The sequence below is a fragment of the Electrona antarctica genome, assembly GCF_951216825.1.
Source record: "Electrona antarctica genome assembly, chromosome: 11".
In the NCBI taxonomy this organism is placed as follows: Eukaryota; Metazoa; Chordata; class Actinopteri; order Myctophiformes; family Myctophidae; genus Electrona; species Electrona antarctica.
The window spans coordinates 40,800,138-40,822,637 of record NC_136792.1 but is presented as its reverse complement, the minus strand read 5'-3'; the positions used below and the strand labels follow the sequence as shown (position 1 = coordinate 40,822,637).

The following is a 22,500-nucleotide window of genomic DNA, read 5'->3' as shown; positions in this document are numbered from 1 at the left end:
TACACATTTATTTTAACATAACTTCACTAGACCTACATATTAATTTTTGAGGGGCCCTCATACAGGTTTAATGTTTGTTTTTAGTTCAATGTTTGTTTTTAAAACGCCATTGACAATGAAGGAAAAATGTACTTCTTGTCCCTATAACACAAACATTAAATGCCATTAACAATAAAGAGAGTTTAATGTTTGTGTTTGCACCGTTTGTTGTACATCACCATTACATCACCTATAATCAACATGAGTTAGATTTTAATATATTAGCGCCCCTCACGGGTGTGATTTTTTAACATAACTTCACTACGTTATTAAATACACAGAATGTTTTAACATAACTTTACTATAGCTTGGAGAGTTAAATGCACATTCATTTGAACATCCTTGGAGAGTTATTATGCAACGCAGAACCGCTGCAGGCTCATTTTCATCATAATAACTTGGAGATGGAGGCCGTGTGAGAATGCATGCGACTCGAACGAGACTTTTTACGGGAAAGTTCATTAATTAAGGAATTTATTTTTTGTCATGGACTGTATATAGGCTAATACAATTAAAAAGGTTAAAAAAGTGTTGCTCCCCTGACGACTATATAGCTGCATGCTGCAGCTTTACAAACTTTGTTTTTATTTTCCGTGTTTTTCTTTAAACAGCTCGTGTTTTATGAAAACCTATACTAATAACCTTTTACCAGGTATTTCCCAGCAGATTTTCTGAATAATGATGGTTATTGCTGTCAATGTGTGAGCTGGTGCGGGGAGGGGGACAGTGGGGTTGATATATGCATGTCATATGGGTAAGGGAATTCAATTCAGTGTCTGACATTGTTTTAAAAAAAAAGAAAGAAAGAAAGAAAGAAAGAAAGAAATAAAAAGAAAGAAAGAAAGAAGCTCAATAAAAATATTGAAACTTAAAGTGTAATGACATAGGCCTACAGATTAGGAACTAAAGAATAACAGGCTGGATAGAATAATGTTTTCTGTAATTTACATACGGTTACAGGCAGCGAACTATTTGGCGGCATGTTTGTTGCCTTATTATTAGGTCCTTCAAAAACTATACTAATTTAGGCTACATTATTATTATTACATTATTATTATTATAGCCTAAATTATATTATTATTATTATTATTATTATTATTATTATTATTATTATTATTATTATTATTATTATTATTATTATTATTATTATTATTATTAATGCAAAAGTATAACCATGAGGGAGCATGTTGAGGATCAGAAGGGGATTTAATAGCAGAACAAAGCGGTCTTTGTGTTACTTTTAATCCGGCCTGTACTCTCCTCCCCTCGGCCCTGCTGCACACACACACACACACACACACACACACACACACACACACACACACACACACACACACACACACACACACACACACACACACACACACACACACACACACACACACACACACACACACACACACACACACACACAGGAAAGAAAGAAAGCATGGCGTCCAATTATTTCAGGAGGCCTGCAGTTGTTTAACGAAGGGCCGGTGTAATATAATGAAAAGTCGTGCCTGCAGGACAAGACAAGCGATTCGATATGGACGGGAGGATGGGAAGGGTCTAATTGGAGACATTTCTGGAGACGGAAATTATTATTTTTTAACCAAAAAACATTACAAAAAATATATGAGGAAACTTCCTCATAGTTTTCCTATTTTGTTTTGCTGTGTTCTTTTCCCTAAATTATGTATATATATTTTTTCCGATCAACGTTCATGCACATTATCATGAAGGCAATAGGCCTGCTACAACTTTGTATATTCAGCAAAGAAACTCTTTCGATTCAGTTCAGTTGTATGATTGAGTATTTCCAGAAAATAAAGGGCAGAAATAGTGAAACAAAATGCATTTAAATATTTAACATTGATGCATGTTTATATAATGAACCACCAACCTTATCCCCTTGCGCGCGTGCGTGCGTGTGCGTGTGTGTGTGTGTGTGTGTGTGTGTGTGTGTGTGTGTGTGTGTGTGTGTGTGTGTGTGTGTGTGTGTGTGTGTGTGTGTGAGTGCGTGTGTGTGCGTGTGTGCGTGTGTGTGTGTGTGGGAGAGAGAGAGAGAGAGAGAGAGAGAGAGAGAGAGAGAGAGAGAGAGAGAGAGAGAGAGAGAGAGAGAGAGAGAAGGAGGAGGGAGGGGTGTGTGGTGGGTGTATACTTTGTAAGAAGTTACTTCTAATTAGCCAGCCTCTTCTGTCTTGCCTCACTTGTCCATCCTGCAGCCATACGGGCAGCTTATAGGCTCACCTCTCCACTCCTTTGCAGCGACAGCCAGGCTCCGCTGCAACAGGCCATCACAGCTCAGCAGGCAGCAGAGAGCGCGGAACCTTTACACCTTTCATCTTTATTGCGGGCGTTGGTTGGACTGATTTTAATATGGTTTTGATTGAATTGGTATAGAATAGCTTGATTCGGCGATTTTTGCAGTATAGAGAGAGAGCGAGTTGAGCACCAGCAGCATCAGCATCATTCTGTAACAGGTGTGTGACCTGCTTGATTCGAGTAACATTACTGAGGGCCGCAGAAAGACTGAGAGAGACACGCAGAACGGGGCACAAACAAAGACAACTGCAGGGATATAAAGGCAGAGAGAGAGAGAGAGAGAGAGAGAGAGAGAGAGAGAGAGAGAGAGAGAGAGAGAGAGAGAGAGAGAGAGAGAGAGGGGAGAGAGAGAGAGAGAGAGAGAGAGAGAGAGAGAGAGAGAGAGAGAGAGAGAGAGAGAGAGAGAGAGAGAGAGAGAGTAGTGTAGTGTAGTAAGGCAGCAGACCCGGCCCCCGGCCCGAGAGAAGGAGAGAGAGTGCAGAGAGAGATAGAGGCACTGTTTTTAAGGCCGGCAGAAGGCATGATGTCCTACATAAAGCAACCACATTACGCCGTGAACGGGTTAACGCTATCCGGCCCGGGCATGGATCTGCTGCACAGCGCCGTGGGATACCCCAGTAAGTACCTGAACCTTTTTACAAGTACCCATGGACCTTTTTTATAAGTACCTGAACCTTTTAATTAGTACCCGAACCTTTTAATAAGTACCTGGACCATTTAATAAGTCCCTGAACCTGAAAGTATAGTCCTATATAGTAAGTAGTATGCCTATAAGTATACCTAAACCTTTTCATATCAAGGCCCATCAATTATTCGGCATTTGAGGCATGGACTGATGGAGCCGCATGGACCACCACCATTTTATGAGATTTGGCCTCTCTCTGACCCAAAACTGTTTTGTCACACTCAGAATGGATCATCTTTATTAGTCACATCACAGTTGTCGTATATGATATAGATTTGCATGCTAGCTGTGTTGATTGTCATAGAGAGAGATAGCAAACGTTATTCATTAAAATAATCATTCTTCATTCTCTAATTGTGTGGACTTCTTGTAAATTAAGTAATGCAGATGTTTAGTAATATTTTTAACTCTTGAGAGCGATCTCCTGCACCACTGGTGGTCCCCGGACTACTGGTTGAGAACCACTCGTCTATAGATACAATAAGTACCTTTTTTATTTATGAGCTTCTTCCCCCAAAATAACCAATCTACAAGCTCACAGCAATAACGAGTTGCATTTGCAATGCATTGTTGTGAGCTTGTAGAGCGGTTATTTTGGGGCTAACACACTGGTGTTAAAATGGTTAAAACATAACCTTTCGTATAGATATTTCATGTAACATGTATTCCAATTAAATTATAATGCAGAGACTGAAGGAATCTGTGTAGAAAATGTCATGCGTCACGTGCGTAACCCGTGCGTAAAAAGGAGAGCTGCATGTAAAGGAACCAATATATAGTTAAATGCATATACATATAGTCCATTTTATTCGTTGACAGTTTGACTGTATAACGTTATGGTGTATAATGGACTGAGTTATTATAAACAGGCACCTCTCTACATCCCTTCAGTCTACATACATGCAGCGGAACAGGTGTCCGTTTGACCTATAATAAATATATAGCGGATTACACAATCAAAGAACAATAAAATTGTGTGTGTGTGTGTGTGTGTGTGTGTGTGTGTGTGTGTGTGTGTGTGTGTGTGTGTGTGTGTGTGTGTGTGTGTGTGTGTGTGTGTGTGTGTGTGTGTGTGTGCGTGTGTGTGTGCGTGTGTGTGTGTGTGTGTGTGTGTGTGTGTGTGTGTGTGTGTGTGTGTGTGTGTGTGTGTGTGTGTGAGAGGGGAACCGCAGTCGGTTCACACACACTGCACCAGATTCAACGCCAGTCTTCCAATCTGTTACTATTGTAATGTAACCTATTTAAAGTAGATTAGTATTGTGTTTTTTTTGGTGTCAACGATGCTGTTTCTTACATGCCTGTGTTGTTTTGTTGTTGATCAGCATCTGTCGGCCGTCGGGACATCTGTGAATGAATGCAAGCCACAATATTTTTGTCGCTTTGACAGAAACAAAGCGTAGTTTATAGTGACTGACGGACTGACTTCAGACATTTGCTTATGTCTCTCTCTCTGTCATCACGTGTGAACGTGGTGCGCTCCCGACGCCGCTTGCGAGGGGTGCTTGTCTGAATTATTTATGCATTTAATTGATCGATGAATATTTCTTCGTTAGCACTGCTCGTTATTTATAACCGTAGCAGTGTTGTATTTCGGTCAGGATTATGACGAAACGGCTGTTTTCAATATATGTTATTATATATTATATATCCACAAAATAAATTCACAAAATAAATCACACAATTAGAATAATTGAACACATAGACAGAGAATCTCTAAATTATACGAAATTGTAAATTAACCGAGCAACTAAATCTGTTGAATGACAATTAATATACAATCTTTATTTTATAATAGGTCATCCATAATCTTGTAGCCTACCAAGCAGGCCCGATAGGCTTAACGAAAAACATGATTTAATTATCCAAGCAAATCATATACGTATTTATTTCTCGAGTGAGTTATACCAACGTCTAAACATCCCCTTTCCAAGATGTTAAAATTTAAATATAACTATAGACTTTAAAAAAAATAAAGAAAAAAGGACAGCTCTAATTAAGCCCCCACGTCTGGGTGGTATAGCCATGGTATTAAATGCCTGACTAGTTGCCGCGGCACTATCCCTGCAAAGGCAAACAAACAAACAAAAAAAAAAAATATCGATCACAATAAACGTGGAATTATACATTTTAAATGTATTGGTTTTTCAGACACCCCTCGCAAGCAGCGTCGGGAGCGCACCACGTTCACGCGCGCTCAGCTGGACATCCTCGAGGCTCTGTTCGCCAAGACCCGCTACCCAGACATCTTCATGAGAGAAGAGGTGGCGCTCAAGATCAACCTGCCAGAGTCACGTGTCCAGGTAATCATGGTAAAGGATGGAGCATGACGACTTTAATGAGCTCTATATATGCATATATATACACGCCTATATATACACGCCATTTTGGAAATTACTTGGGCCCCTTCCCCTTCCATGTACTTCCTTCACAGGTGTTACCGATGATACTAGTAATTAAGGCTCTGTTCCATTCTGGTCAGAGAGTCAGGGTGCTGCATTGTGCATGTTGGCTAAACTGGAAACACTCTGCTACACAGTCAAAGTGTCCTTGAGTGGGTTCCAAACTTCCACATTTCCACATAGCCTGCCCTATACAGACAGGTGCGTAACTCTGACATTGTACAAATGGAACCAAATGGACCCGCATTTGTACACTCTCGGAGTTATGGGGGTCCTTGAAAAAAAAAAAAAAGCTAAACGGAACAGGGCCTTAATTAGTATCATTGGTAGGTAACACCTGTGAAGGAAGTATAGGCAGAGTTATATTCTGTGTGCATATATAGCTCATTCAAGTTTTCCAATTCTTAATGATCAGCAGTGGTGGAAAAAAAAGTACTCAAATGTTTTACTTAAGTAAAAGTACCAATACTGCAATGTAGGACTATAGTAAAAGTCTGGAATTCAAAATGTACTTGAGTGAAAGTACAAAAGTATTGGCATCAAAATGTACTTAAAGTACCAAAAGTAAAAGTAGGCCTACTAATTATGCAGAATGTCCCATTTGAAGTTTTCAAATATATACAAAAAAAAGTTTAGAAAATAGCAGATCTACATGCTCACAAGGGTTAATGTATGTTTTGTAGTAATAATAAAAAATCTACAAAGTAACTATAGTAACGTTTAAAAAAGAATTAGTGGAGAAGTGCAAAAGTATTGGTATCAAAATGTAGGCCTAATACTTAAGTAACAAAAGTCATTATGCAGAATGTCCAATTTCAAGTTTTCAACGCATTGTGAGCTTGTATAATCGGCTATTTTCAAATGGCTGAAATGTATACAGGGCTGAAGGGATGAATGTATGTTTTGTATAATACAAATCTACAAAGTAACTACCGGTAGTAACTCAAGTTTTCAAATTAATGTAGTGGAGAAAAAGTACAATATTTGCCTCTGAGTAGAATTACATTGGGGATTGGAAATACTCAAGTAAAGTACAAAATGACTCAAAATTGTACTTAAGTATAGCCTACTTAAGTAAATGTACTTAGTAGTTACTTTCCACCACTGATGAATCTGATCGGTTGTCAAACTATTCTTTTTTATTTTAATATTTTGCTGTGACTCGTTGTATTCATAACTATATGATTTAACCCCCCCAGGTCTGGTTCAAGAACCGCCGTGCCAAGTGCCGCCAGCAGCAGCAGCAGAGCACGGGCCAGTCCAAACCGCGGCCCCCCAAGAAGAAGTCGTCCCCCGCCCGGGGTGACGTGGGCGGCGGCACAGAGGCCGGTGGCAATAACCCGGGGGCGGGGCAGTACAGCCCCCCTCCACCTCCGCCAGGCACCTCCATCACACCCAGCTCCAGCTCGGCCAACGCCACCGTCTCCATCTGGAGCCCGGCGTCCATCTCGCCGCTCCCCGACCCGCTGTCGGGTGCCTCGGGCACGCCATGCATGCAGCGCTCCACCTACCCCATGACCTACAGCCAGGCGCCGGCCTACGGCCAGGGCTACGGCGGCTCGTCGTCCTACTTCACCGGCCTGGACTGCAGCTCCTACCTGTCCCCCATGCACCCGCAGCTGACGGGCACCGGCGGCGCCCTGAGCCCCATCACGGCCTCCTCCATGGGCGGGCTCAGCCAGTCACCCGCGTCGCTGTCCTCGCAGGGCTACACGGCCGCCTCGCTGGGCTTCGGCGCCGTCGACTGTCTGGACTACAAGGACCAGTCCGGCTGGAAGCTCAACTTCAACGCCACTGACTGTCTGGACTACAAAGACCAGAACTCCTGGAAGTTCCAGGTCTTGTAAAACAACAACAAAATTCAGGGAGCTGGGGGTTGGGACTTGGGGTAGGGGGGTGAGGAAGGGAACGAGATAGAAGCGGCGGAGAGGAGAACAAAGCAAGACGTTGATCGCTGTCGGGCGGAAACCTATTTTAACTTAAAGGTTTTGCTACTTTTGAATTTGAATTTGAATCCTGCAAAGTAATTTTTGGACAAGGTTTCCACCCGACAGAGATGAAGAGTTTGTTCAGTATTAAAATTAAAAGAGCGGAAGTAAAAAAGACAATACTTGGGACACAAAAATGAATCAAGCATATTGGTCTATGAACTCATGGGCTTAAAAGATCTCTTTATGTTTTCGAAATGTTGTAGTACATTAACTCTATTGATGCTTGCATGGTGATTGTTGTAACTAAGAAATATGGTAACAAACAAATCTATCTCTTGTGTAATCACTGTATGTAAAAGGAAAGTAATACTGCAATATCTGCACTAGCAGACGTTCAAAATGAACAGCTTTTATAAGCTAAAGTATTTATTAACACACAATCACGGTTCAGCAGATCAAAACGTATAGGAAAAAGGATTGAAAGAGAATATATTTGACATTGCTACATTGAATTAAAAAACATGCTCAGCAGCGGCTCCTGTTAGCAGTAGTATATACTTAATGACAGCAGGATTCAGCTTAGATGACCTTGGCTTGGAACAAATCAACACAGCTCTTATTAGTGTACCATACTCAACAACTTAGAAGTTGTCTGCATGCGCTACTGGTGAAAAGGATCTAGACCCTGCCTTGAATTTGAAGGGGAGCGTCAAAGTGTAATTATCGATGGGGTCCCAGATTTAATTCTTTCCGCACCGTCTTTTATTTGCTTTTTTTCTTTTTTTTATGTTATCTCTTCTTTTGTTCGAGAGGCTGCTTTTTCATTTACATTGTCGAACTGACTGAGACAGCTTGGAGCCAAACAGAACCAAACTGAGCAGCAGGCGTCACTCACAGGAGACTGACAGGTGTAGTTGAGGTCATGATGAATTGATGCGCTGCAGCCTCGAGTGATGCTGCCCTCCTCCAGCCTAGCCTGGCTAATAAGCCAGACCGAATCAGCCGTTGGCAAAAAATAATTTCCTGCCGGCGGTGTTGTGTGATATTACTCTGGCTTATTAGCCAGGCTAACCTCCAGCCTGGGTGTGTTACAGGGGGAGAGAATGAAGCTGGTCCCTGCTGCGTCAACGTGTTGCATGCTGACCCGTCTTCAGCCTGGTTCAGGGGGAGAGGAGGAGGAGGATGCATGGTCCCTGCTGCGTCAATGCAGTACAGAGCTGTTTGCCTTTGAACAGGGGTTGTAATAACAGTCTTAGGTCTTATACTGTAGGTAGACGCAGGTATACTGCGCTCAATGCATCTTGGGAGAAATGCTACACTTCTCCCGTTGGCAAGACTATAGTTTCCAGCCCCCCGGTCAGTCAACACTGTGGGTGGTTGTTCATTGGGGTTATTATAGCGGCTGACTGATCATTAAAGCAGTTCTGATCTTCTCCAATCTACCCTAAATGACTTAATGAAACCCTGTTGCCGAAATGAAACAAAACTGTTCCTGTGAGTTGTTTGTTATAGGAGAGATGAGGACACCGTAGAAAGGGAAGGGACAGAGTCCCTGCACCACAGCGGGCCTCTCCCTTGCACAGAGGGTTCGGTGTCTGTCTCAACTATACCTGTAAAGATGTGATGGGTACCATTATGTGTGTTTGATGTCTTGTTTGATCTTTGTTTTTCTTTTTTTTATTAGATTAAAAACAATTATGTTTCTTTGAAAAGTTGTTAATTATTTTAAGTAAAATTGTGGTAATTTGTTTTGAAGTTCATATTACTCTTAACTGTATTATCATTATTGATATTACTGTATGTCTTCAGCTGATATTGATATTGCTAATATAATTATTATTTTTTGTAAATATTAAAAAACATTACTTGAAAAGGCAAACAATGTCTGGTACCAGTGTGTTACATTATAGCACACACACCCAAAATAATCTCTCTTCTCTTTTAAAAATTCTAGCCAACTGCCAACAAAAAAAAAGAAAGAAATCTGTTTATATTTTTCTGGCTTCTTCTATTTTCTCTTTTTTCATTTTTCAAACTCAGGGGCTGATCCAATACAATTAGCAGTCATAGGATACAATGCTGTGTGCTTCTTAATCACATCTACTCATCGCCTATCATCAATATCTTGTTATCTGCTTATTTTTCTGCCTGCCATGAATGAATCTTATTTTATATAATGTCATCTGTTGTTTGAACTGTCTCATATATGCTACAGTAGCTAGCGACAATCTTTCTTGAGACATTAAAATGCTTCAATAAAACCACTGGGTGCATGGAATGTTTTTTTGCAAAGGCTTGATGTTCCCTATAGTATTGATAAATGTACATGTGCTCAGTTGTGAAGATCAGGCGGCTGTGGCTCAGGAGGTAGAGCAGGTCGTCCAATGAACCCTGGGTCGGTGGTTCGAATCCTGGCTCCTCCTGTCCACATGTCGAAGTGTCCTTGGGCAAGACACTGAACCCTACATTGCCTCCAATGAGTCGGTCGGTGCAAGTTCGCCACCATTGGTGTGTAAATGTGGGAAGTGCCGCTTCACCCCCCAATGTATGAATGAATGAACCATTGTAAAGTGCTTTGAGCACTTGGAAAAGCGCTATAAAAATGCAATTAATTAATTCATTAAGATGTACTTATATTGACCCACACAACGTCACAATTTTTTTTTGTACAGAACAAAATGTGTCCAATAAAGTCCATAGACTTGGCCACACACATGTCACAGCCAGACAGACGTTGGAGGGGCTATAATATAGCTGCCCTCAAAAATCACACTCTTGTGAAGTGTGGGGTGCCTATTATTATGATGAACATGTATATTTATATACTGTATATAGACAGTTTGTGCGTGACATCATCATCATACCCTGAAGTTATGCGGGGACGCCTACTGAGTGGCATAAAGCTACTTTCTGGCTTTGACAGCCCATACTGTACATCCAAACAGAAAGGTCCTGTAACGTGCACATTTTACTCATGGTTAACGAAGTGCTGTACAGAAAAATAATAGTATTTGAGTAATTTGAGTATATATATATATATATATATATTTATTTATTTATTTATTCATTTTTTTCCTGCCTGTATAATAATAACTATAGAACTCGACCGGCCTTCGGCCAATCTCGCTCTAGCGCCACGCCACACTATCCAGGTGGCCAGTTGTCCGGGTGGTGACTCATCCAGGTAGCCAGTTGTCCGGGTGCCCAATTGTCCGGATGGCCACTTGTCCAGGTGCCCAATTGTCCGGATGGCCACTTGTCCAGGGTGGCCACTTGTCCAGGGTGCCCACTTGTTCAGTCAGACTATTTGGGTACTGTACTGTACTGTACTGTACTGTACTGTACTGTACTGTACTGTACTGTACTGTACTGTACTGTACTGTACTGTACTGATGTAATTTGCATCACAGCAAAATGTTGCACAATAACAGTATTTTATTCAAACGCAAACTGTACGGTAATTATGACATGAGTTGCATGGATGCAACATAGTGCATTATGTCTGGGCAGGCATGCACTAGGTGTTGTGCTGTGCATGGAGAGATTTGTGCAAACAGAAGGCGGACAAAGGCGCCAGGCCCCCTTTCAATTATTTGTAGCAACATAATAATATATGGGATTTATATAGCGCTTTTCATAGTACTCAAAGACGCTTTACATGTGTGGGGGCCAGGGGAGGGAACATAAAAAATATATAGTTTGCTGTAGAGATGCATAATATAATCGATAGCATAATCGAAATCAAATAATCCAGATAATTTAATCGGTTTTCACCAGCAAAAACTGAAAAATTCAGCAATGAATTCCATATAAATCAAAAGTGTCTAGTACCTCTAGTCTAGAACAAAAGCCAAATCAAATATGATGTAAAATCTTAAGTAAAAATAAACTTTAAAATGTTCTACATTTAATTTGTGTACTCATCTCATTCAGTTGTGAAAACAGACACTTGGAAAAGAGTATAGGCTATTTATTGATTGATTGAATACTTTAATTTATTAACAGGCTTTGGGCCAAGCCCCTAGCCTATAGGCTTGTTTCCGTCAGAATCGGTATTGGCAGATATGACCCTGCAAATAAGCGGAGATCAGATATCGGTCATAATTTCATAATCGTGCACCCCTAGTTTGCTGTATAGCTGAAATGACTTGGTATACATCTTAGACATAGTGGGCTCCATTTTCGTCAGAAGCTAAACCCCTTATCCCTAAACGCCTTTTTTACTATTTTGAAAGACATTTTTGAATAGTTCAACTAGCCAATCTACATTGACACTTTGTGAGCTTGTAGACTGGCCATTTTAACTATTCAAAAATGTTTTGCAAAATGGTAAAAAAAGGCAAAGAAGTTTAGGGATAAGGGATTTAGCGGTGACGAAAATGGAGCCCACAGTGTCTGCCTACATCTGTGCCCTCGGTGCATACGACTATGGTATAGTGGAATGCCTGGTGAGGCGAGGTTAACAGGGGGAGAAGAGTGCTGAATATCCAGAGAGAGATTTTGGAGAGATTGGGACTCAGATTCTGGGAACATTGCACTAATCCATACAAGAGTTTGAGTGGGTATAATAAGGCAGAGATGAGAGGCAACGCAGCGGGACATAGAGGACAGATTAGATACACCAATGTTCCAGTGCTCCATGCCTCCATCCCCAACCCCATCCTACCCTCCATGGATGCATGAGAGACAGATTATACATCTCTGTGCTTTCAGAAGGGAGGCATACTATGGTCCGACGTAACATTGGTTCGAAGGAGCATTGGTCCGAGGTGCGTTGGGGGTCGGGAGAGGGTTGGGGTTAGGTTTAGGTGTGCTGCCCCGGGGGAGGTTAGGGTTAGGGTGAGGGTTTGAGGTAGGTTGTCGTTCGGACCAATGCTCCGTCGGACCAAACACATGAACCCCTTTCAGAAGTGTAAGATTGTTGATAAATCATTTATTTTTCTTTGAAAATATCAAAAAACACTTAACAATGTTATACTTAACAATAACACGCAAGCCAAATTTAACTGGATCATGGATATAGCCGACTGACTTTGCTCTTATCTGCATTCAACCCATTGGAGCCATACAGGGAAATACAATTTACAGTATACGCTCATGTTCATGTGCTCATGTTCCAATAGCCTAATGTAAACATGTTTATTTTAAAAGTTGATTGATGAATGGACAAATTCTACATAGAATATAGCTTTACATTCTGGGGTGATATTTGTCACCCCATCTGACACCCTATATGTCCCAGTCTCTGTGAAACAGAGAGCTAATCTCCGGCACCGTTGGCCCAGCTAAGCTGATGCCAAACTGTGCGCACACACTCCCTGGATGCCAACGACTAACCTCTGCCCCAAATTCTTCAGAACGGCCTGTTATAGCGCCAACTTTTGCTAAACACATTTCATTACAACTCGTACACATTTTATCCATACATCATGCAAATCGGGATACACTATCTCTATAGTCATGTGATCAACACGGACCTGTCCACTTCCCCATATTCCATCCCCATTGGCTAATATTGCCTTTCAAAGTTTGTAGGATTGAAGCCCCGCCCCCTCTGTGTTCCTATTGGCTGGGCTTTAAACAGCCATAACTCCAGTTCCCAGCATGCTAAAGGCAGATTTGGTGGGTGCTCACAGATGTCTATTTTAGCTATCTTATTGTCTCCACCAGGCCGGAGACATGGGGAGAGAGTATGTTTTGCACTCTGTCCGTGTGTGAGTGTGTGTGTGTGTGTGTGTGTGTGTGTGTGTGTGTGTGTGTTGTGTGTGTGTGTGTGTGTGTGTGTGTGTGTGTGTGTGTGTGTGTGTGTGTGTGTGTTTGTGTGTGTGTGTCCGTCCGTCTGTTAACAGCTAATCTCCGGCACCGTTAAGCCGGTCGATGCCAAATTCTGCACACAGACTCCCTGGACACACACACTCCCAAACGATGAACCTCTGCCCCAAATTCCAGAACGGCCTGTTATGGCGCCACCAGGAGGCCGACTTTTGTAAAACAATTTTTTTGATATTACTCCTCCAGATTGCAGATTGACTTTTCTACTAGGCTGAGGAATATATCCCACCCTTTTCACATTGGCCTGTTATAGCGCCACCAACAGGTGGATTTTTGCAAAACTCATTTTTGGAACAAAATGCCTCAAATCATCCAATTGACATCCAAGGCGTAAGAAGAAATGGCACCCTTTTCACATTGGCCTATTATAACGCCACCAGGAGGCCACAACCTCACCTGCCCTGGTGGAGACCTGTGCCCCGAGGGGCATTTTATCTAGTTTTTCTTTCTTTTTGCTTTCTTCTTGGGCTCTGTATCACATCATACAGTGTTATTTATCCTGCACTCTATGGGGCTTTGCAAAATAAAATTTAAAAAAAATCTTCTAAATCCTCCAGTTTTCTGAAATAAATATTTTCACGATTTTTCAAAAATAGCAGACCTACAAGCTTGTAGCGCGCCACTCGGTGGCGTGCTATGAGCTTGTAGATCTGCTATTTTTCAATAGCTAAATTATAACATAATGTTTAAAACACCAAAAGGGGTTCCTGCCCCAAAATGGGTTAATGACGTGTCATGCAGTCAGTTTCAGTGGACACGTAAGATGGATATCATCTTTACAGTTTCCCACCATCTTACTTCCTTCCTGCCCTGCATGTGTGATATTTTATTAACTCAAAGGTATAGAACTTTTAAAGAACTCTTGTCCTATATTAACCCTCTCCAAAGAGTTGTCTACGTCTAAAAGGACCCACGAAGCGCTTCTTTTTATTTATTTTTCTGATCAAAGAAGTGGTACCTTATTGGGTGTGGGTGACATTTATGGATCGATTGTTCTGATAGGTTCAAAGTAGAGTATAGGGTGAGACATAATGTGAGACTGTGCGTATACAGTATCTGGATAAATTCCTCAACCATGATTTTATCACTACGTCCACAACATTGTTTGAGTTCCTATAGGCAGTGAGGTCAATCGCAGTGCCAGATCAGCATGCAATGCAGTGCCACTTAACTTGTGTACGCCTATTGGTCAACTGTCGTATGACCCCTTTGTAGCCTTTATTTATCCTGAAAAGTCCCCTTGAGATTAAGAATCTCTTTTCAAGCTATAGGCACCACCATAATTAAAAACAAACCACTGCCACCAATAAATAAATAAATAAATAAATAACCACAGCTAAGTAAAAGGTTAAAATAATTCTGGAGGTGGTTGGTTTGCAGAGAGGAAGCTGGAAACTATCCTATAAATGCAGTGGTTCTGAAACTGGGGTCCAGGGACACCCAGGGGTCCTTGAGGGATTTGGTGCAGTTTCAGCTCTGTCTGTCTGTCTGTCTGTCTGTCTGTCTGTCTGTCTGTCTGTCTGTCTGTCTGTCTGTCTGTCTGTCTGTCTGTCTGTGCCTGCCTGCCTGCCTGCCTGCCTGCCTGTCTGTCTCCATAACTGAACAAAATGAATGTGCATTGATGTGTTTTAAGTAATTCTACAAGCTATTCCAGGCCAGACACATGATGATATATACATCACAAATGTATTGTGTAAGTGTACAGTATGTGTATGTATCATGTGCAGTAAAGAGGAGAGGGTGTTGGGTTCCCTCTTGAAGGCTCCTCCATGTCAGGCAGTGTGCTCTGTAATCCCCAGCAGCAGCATATGGACGGTGCAGCACTGAGGCAGAGGCGCAGACACTGTCAGGATTTATAGAATATGATTCATTTCTTTCCTCTCCCTAATCCCGGGCCAACAAGCTGGCGCACAGGCTGCTGTGGAGGCACTGTAATCATAGTTACACTACACTCCCCTCCTGCCTGCTGCCTGCCCCCGCAGTCCAATTTCCTCTTAATCGATTCCTAATCCCAACCACGCCAAGCAAACACACGCCGAGCACACGCCCCACATATCCACACACATACACACAGAAAGTCATCAGTGACACTTGCATACACACACACACACACACACACACACACACACACACACACACACACACACACACGCACGCATGCACGCACACACGCACGCACGCACGCACGCAGTCGCACGCACGCACGCACGCACGCACGCACGCACGCACGCACGCACGCACGCACGCACGCACGCACGCACGCACGCACACACACACACACACACACACACACACACACACACACACACACAGCATACTCGCAGGACTTAGGAGTCATTTAAAAATATATATGGTATAAAAGATGAGCCACTTGGGACACACATTGTTCTAGTGTACTGTAGGAAGGCACATTCTGAACTGACGTTGTTTTTCAGATACATTTAGCTTAACTGATGAGCATCAGGGAAAGGTAAGTAAGTACATTTTATGAATAGCTCTGACAGTACAGTCACAAAGTGCTTTGCAGGTTTAAAACATATCAATGTAAAACGAATGAATAAAATAAGCAGTTGAACAGCCAGTCATTGAAGGACGTTGCATGGAGGACCGGACATGACAGAAAAGAGTTGCAGACACACAATTAAGTAAAGGCCTGTCTGAACAGGTGGGTCTTTAACAATTGTCAACAGAGGGCACAACTCTTAAATCCAGGGGGAGGTTATTCCACAGTCCGGGGTGGTCGACCATCTCGAGATGGTCGAGATGGTCGAAGGCCATTGAAAGGATGTGCTGCCTACACCCACCCTGGGCAAGACCTACGCTGTAGACTTACAGCGTAGAGGCTATCATTTGTTTGGGTTTGAGTGTTGTGATTGGTCTGGAAAATATCGTATCCGGGGGAAATACATCTGACGGATGTTCCGGACGATACATCCGCCGATAGCTTCTCTGCCTTACGTTGTGACCAGGCTTTTCTTTTAGCAGATAAGTAAGCCTGGGACCGAGGCTAGCCTACACCAGAGTGACCAGACAACAACATAAAACAGGAAAATAAACAGGACAGAAATCAGCAAGGTTTCTGAAAGTCAGCTCAGCATGTCTTGTGTCCATCATTGGAGTTGGGGTCAAACCGCTTGCTTGGCCTGGAAGCCAACTGGAGCCTTCGATCCTACCTTTTGCCTCTTGGATTTACTGCCTAACATGTAACTTTGAACTCGAATCCCAGTGTTTTCCTGACAGTAGACCACAAATGACATGTGTAGTCTATGTGTAGAGTATGTGTTTTCTGTTTTTGAAAGATATATACAAGTATATGTTCATCATGCATCAGTCAATGAAAACATCAATGAATGAATGAATGAATCAATCAATCAATCAATCAATCAATCAATCAATCAATCAATCAATCAATCGTAACCTATACCCTCTTGAATTTACTAACTCCAAAGGAACGCAACACACAAACTGGAACGGACTTCCCACAAGTCAATTACACGTATGATTTTGACCGGATATAACAGCTAAGATAATCATTAATTGCTAACGGTGTAATAGTAGTTTAATAAGATTTGAAAGTGTGTGTGTGTAGCTGCTAAAGCATGTAGCTTTCCAGAGCCTAAGCCCATGTGGGTGATCTGTGTCTGTAGCGCTTGTAACAGGATCAGTATTACAGTATGAATGGATCAACCAGCTACTGTCAACCGCAGCATACACTCCTACTAAGGTCCTTACTGCAGATTACAACTTAACACCTAGTTAATATCACCACGAACAGTAAAAGTCAGAGTTTAGATCCACAGATTAATGATGTCTTGGACTAAAATGCTTGTCTGGATTATTGCCGCGCTTTGCGTACATCAGTGGCTTGGGAAGAGAAGGGGACGGGGGGGGGGGGGGTGTATACAATTTCACAGGGAAGGAGGAAAGGTTGAAGGTGAATGTTGTGGCCTGGGTTAGCGATGCATGCATGCTATTGCTAATGTTTGTGAGAAGCGAATGTTTGAGGTTCCATTGTGTTCAAACCTGCATACAACCAATGTGGAAGGGTTTTGATGAGCATTTCACTTGCATATACTGTACACTATACATGGGTGCACAGTCACACCCATGGGCAGTACAAGCTCTGCCTTCTACTGTTGACCACTGAGCATCACCTGCGACTGTGGCTCAAGAGGTAGAGCAGGTCGTCCAATGATCCTCCTGTCTACATGTCGAAGTGTCCTTGGGCAAGACACTGAACCCCAAATTGCTCCCGATGTGCTGGTTGGTACCTTGCACGGCTTCCGCCGCAATAAATAAAGGCGCAATATAAATGCACCATTTTTATATGCCATGTTTAAGGGCACCTTGGTGACAGACTTGTTGATTTTTTCTCCTACCCACAATTCCCCTGTGGGTCCCTAGGGATTCAAATGGTAAATGGTGCATTTACATACTGTAGCACCTTTATCCAAGGCGCTTCACATGTACATAAATTGTGCATTACATTCACCCATTCACACCGATGGCGGAGGAAACCATGCAAGGCACCACCAACCTGCACATCGTGAGCAATTAGGGGTTCAGAGTCTTGCTCAAGGACACTTCGACACTAACTCTGGGGGAGCCCGGGATCGAACTGGGAACCTTCCGGTTCCCAAGCGGCCGCTCTACCGGCCACTCTACCCCTGATCCACTGCCGCCCGGGCCTAAACCTACTACGCCTGTCTTCCACCTGTCCTTCTGTCCACCACCTCCTCATGTCCAAAACCTCCTCCACCTGTCCTTCACTTGTCCTTCACCTGCCCTACTCCTGTCCTCCACCTGTCCTCCACCTCTCCTAAACATAATACTCCTGTTCTCCACCTGTCCTCCACCTCGGTTTCCTGGATTTCTGCCTCCGTCCTTCCCCTCCACCCAGTAGTACCCATGTCACCCCTTGTCCACTCCTATCCGCCAGTCTCACCAGTACACCCCCTCATCCTTCCTCTGCTCTCTTCTCCACCTCTCCATGTTGTTATTCTTGCTGATCTAATTTAGAGAATGCTTCAATCCTCTTAGTGTCCTGCCCCCTCAGCGCAACACTAAGTGAATTAGACGGGATTACAGTCTGTCTTCCACCTCCTCCTCCTCCTCTTCCTCCTCCTCCTCCGTATGCTGCCACTGACTCCTCCTCCTCTCTCCCCCCCCCCCCCCCCCTCTCTCTCTCTATTGACAGCATTACCAAGTGCTGCTCTAAACAAACATGAACAATTGCATGCATAGACTTGGCTGCTATATAACAAAGCCATATATTGGGTGCTAGCACCCTCCAACAGACAAACTTGGGGAAAACAATTCCAAGGTGCATCAGGATCATTATGGAAATATATCTCATATTTCCATCAGTGGTGTAAAGTAACTAAGTACATTTACTCAACTACTGTAATTTTGTACTGTAATTTTGAGGTATTTGTACTTTTCAATACTTTTTCTTCTACTCCACTACATCTCAGATCCAAATATTTTACTTTGACTCTTATTGACACTTATTTGAAAACTTTAGTTAGGCCTACTAGTTACTTACTTATATACATTTTGGCCTTTTGAAAACCTCAGATCTACAAGCTCACATCTACAAGCTCACAAGAAAATAGCCAATCTGCTATTTTCAAAAGATTTTTATACATTTTGAAATGTAGGGCGACTGTGGCTCAAGAGGTAGAGCAGGTCGTCCAATGATCCATGGGTCGGCGGTTCGAATCCCGGCTCCTCCTGTCTACATGTCGAAGTGTCCTTGGGCAAGACACTGAACCCCAAATTGCTCCCGATGTGCTGGTTGGTACCTTGCATGGCTTCCGCCGCAATCGGTGTATGAATGTGTGTGTGAATGGGTGAATGTAATGCACAATCTATGTAAAGCGCCTTGGATAAAGGCGCTATATAAATGCACCATTTACCATTTACACATTCTGCATAATAAGTAATTGTACTTACTAAGTACATTTTGATGCCAATACTTTTGTACTTCTACTCAATTACATTTTGAATTACAGACTTTTACTTGTAGCGGAGTATATTTTTAAATTGCAGTACTGATACTTTTACTTAAGTCAAATATTTGAGTACTTTTTCAACCACTGTCCATAATGGTACATCTCCATATGGATACATTTTCATAACGGTACATGTATCTCCATATATGGATACATTTCCATATCGGTACGTGTATCTCCATATATGGATACATTTCCATATCGGTACTAGTGTACGTGTATCTCCATATATGGATACATTTCCATAACGGTACGTGTATCTCCATATATGGATACATTTCCATAACGGTACGTGTATCTCCATATATGGATACATTTCCATAACGGCACGTGTATCTCCATATATGGATACATTTCCATAACGGTACGTGTATCTCCATATATGGATACATTTCCATAACGGTACGTGTATCTCCATATATGGATACATTTTCATAACGGTACGTGTATCTCCATATATGGATACATTTCCATAACGGTACGTATATCTCCATATATGGATACATTTCCATAACGGTACGTGTATCTCCATATATGGATACATTTCCATAACGGCACATGTATCTCCATATATGGATACATTTCCATAACGGTACGTGTATCTCCATATATGGATACATTTCCATAACGGTACGTGTATCTCCATATATGGATACATTTCCATAACGGACGTGTATCTCCATATATGGATACATTTTCATAACGGCACGTGTATCTCCATATATGGATACATTTCCATAATGGCACGTGTATCTCCATATATGGATACATTTCCGCTTGCCCATATATGGTGCGTTGCTCTAGCAACTACAACAATGCATAATATTTAGAAACACCATATATGGAAATACATGCATCATCGATGATGTCACGTTGACGAGTCAGGTCTTCAGCTGTATATAAGGGCTTTCTGGTGTTCTCACACAAACCACACAACACAAAAACCTGCTGAACGTTTAAGGAACTCAAGAAACTCAAGACGCTCAACAATGGGTAGACTGTACTTCATTATCAAACGCCAGAAGACCATCATCTTCACAGACGCAGAGGAGACCGACAGCGTCTACAAGCTGAAGCGCATTGTCGAGGGGATCGTGAAGGCAGCACCTGAAGATCAACAGCTCTACAAAAAAGGAAACAAAGATGAACTACTGGAAGACAGCAAAACGCTGGAAGACTGCGGCTTCACCATCAAGAATGCAGGACCAGAAGACCCAGCTATAGTTGGCCTGGATTTGCGACTTGACGACGGGAGCTTTGAGAGGCTGCAGGCCATGCACTTCTCTGCTCCAGTGGACTGCTAAAAAGTCACAAGTGGGGTCCATGCAACGACCCTCCGGATTGCTCGAGGCCGGGGTCTCAAATAGATCCCTTTACAGAGGCGTCTGTAACTCTGAGAGTATACACAAGGAGGGTCCTTGACATTAAAGACATAAAAAAGATTAAAAGAAAATAAAAAGTTTGAGAACCATTGTAGGGCCTACATGGTTCTCAAACTTTTTATTTTTAGGCCTACATTGTAGGCCTAAACTGCTTGCTTTGGCACGCAAAAGGTCCACCTCCCAATGGGAAACTTCTCTATTTGGGGAATATATATATATATATATATATATATATATATATATGGAATAAGACTACATTATGAATGAACAACTTAAGCCCAATTTGAAATACTAGCGGTTCTGGCCACTAAGCCTAGTCCTTTGGTCCGCCACGGGCACCCCTCTGCCACTCATCACACGTCGCACCGCCGATCCGACTGATATGCCCATAAATGGAGATATCTCTATATCAAAGTTCTAGGCCCTTTTATGCCCATATTATGGAGATCCCTGATGTCAGAGATCTCTGTATATGTCGGTCCTGTCCCCTTTTATTCCCATCTATTATACCCATATATGGAGATCTCTGTATCAGTTAGTGCCTTATATGCCCATATATGGAGATGTCTGTATCTATGCGAGTGAGTTCTTGCAGAATCGCAGGCGTGCATTAATTACATTAAACCACCCCCTCTCGACAAAAGAAAACAACAACAAAACAAAAAAAACAGTGAGTGAACCAACAAACAAAAACGGGCGCTACAAGAGCTTGTTGCACCTGGCAGTTATTTATTTAAAGAAAATTCGGATCACTTTAATTGGACATTTGTATAGTAGGCTATTGGCTATAGGCTACTGGAGAAGAATGATTCCTTATACTCTGTTGTTATTATGGTTTCTTATATCTAACCTTTATGTTTTACCATCACTCACATTATTATATAGCCTATATGACATTTGGTAGCTTGTAAGAGCCTATAGATGTCTTCTACAGCAGTTGGCATCCATTCCCTTTCTTCTCTGGTTGTTGTACTTCCACACGTCTGATCCCTTTCTCCTCAAATGTATTTTGTTCACCTTTCCCTCCTTCATTCTCCTATAGGTCACGACATTGTGCTGAACCAGCATAATGCTCCCATGCCGCACAGTGTACATCACACTTGGCTTGCTCTTGTTCTTTAAATTCCTCCCTAGTACAATTTTCCTTTGACATGTCCCAAATCTTTTGTGAAGAAGGAGCTATAAACTATGATTTCTGCCCTGTACTCAGAACTACCGTACCATCAAATGAGTGTTATTGTACTTATACCCCTATGATGTCATGTACATAAAGCATAACCATCACCACCTATAATATTGTCTCCACTCTCGATGATGCTGTTTGCATCATCAATTACTGATTGATTCCAAATTCCATGACAATACTCTTCTGGTTTAAAACCAAGCATTACTTTGATGATGTAATACAAATAATTAGGCTATATTACTCGTGAATATGTATGTTATTATCAAATCAGTCATCTCTAATCTCTAAAGTAATCTTCCTTTCCTATTCTTGAAACTAATGAATATAGATAATGACATTTATAGCCGGTATGGTCCTTTAAACTCAATCTGTGGAGATATGCATTATGACTGTAAATTACATACACTGAAAATGCTGCTGTTTTTGCCTAATTTGGTCAGATATGAATGATTCAAATTTGAAATGTAAAGTTCATATAGGGCTTCTAAGAGGGAGAACACATTTGAGAATTTTCAAGTAAATTGAGAGATATTTGAGTAACACGCCCATATATTTTAGGCCCATGCACAGATGAACTCTGCAGAGCATTTAACAACAAAAAATAAAATCACATAACTGTATTGCTGTGATATCATATACCGTAGATAGCAGATAGGTGGCTTTGAATAAGTGCAGGAGACAAATCTTAGAAAACGAATGAACAAGACAAGAAGTCTTGGCCATAA

General features: G+C 42.0%; 2 protein-coding genes across 3 annotated transcripts in view; both read left to right on the top strand.

Annotated features, from left to right (window-relative positions):
- The first annotated feature begins 2,584 nt into the window (after positions 1 to 2,584).
- LOC306931797 (homeobox protein otx5-like) overlaps positions 2,585 to 22,500 on the top strand; it is a 63,306-nt gene continuing 43,390 nt past the window's right edge. Inside the window, exons 1-3 of one of the 2 annotated variants that reach the window (XR_013791066.1) lie at positions 2,585 to 2,963; positions 5,180 to 5,331; positions 6,630 to 7,453. Coding sequence is in view for 1 of the 2 variants with exons in the window: in XM_079513392.1 (XP_079369518.1) it covers positions 2,867 to 2,963; positions 5,180 to 5,331; positions 6,630 to 7,277 (897 nt within the window). In the remaining variant the exon portion in view is untranslated. Of the gene's footprint in view, positions 2,964 to 5,179; positions 5,332 to 6,629; positions 9,626 to 22,500 lie in introns of those variants that run through there. The other variant, XM_079513392.1, reaches the window with a different exon arrangement.
- Positions 20,197 to 20,511, top strand: LOC306932159 (elongin-B-like; the record flags this gene model as incomplete). The annotated part of the gene is made up of 1 exon (XM_079513860.1): positions 20,197 to 20,511. One exon carries the CDS (start codon positions 20,197 to 20,199, stop codon positions 20,509 to 20,511), a length of 315 nt encoding a protein of 104 aa, XP_079369986.1.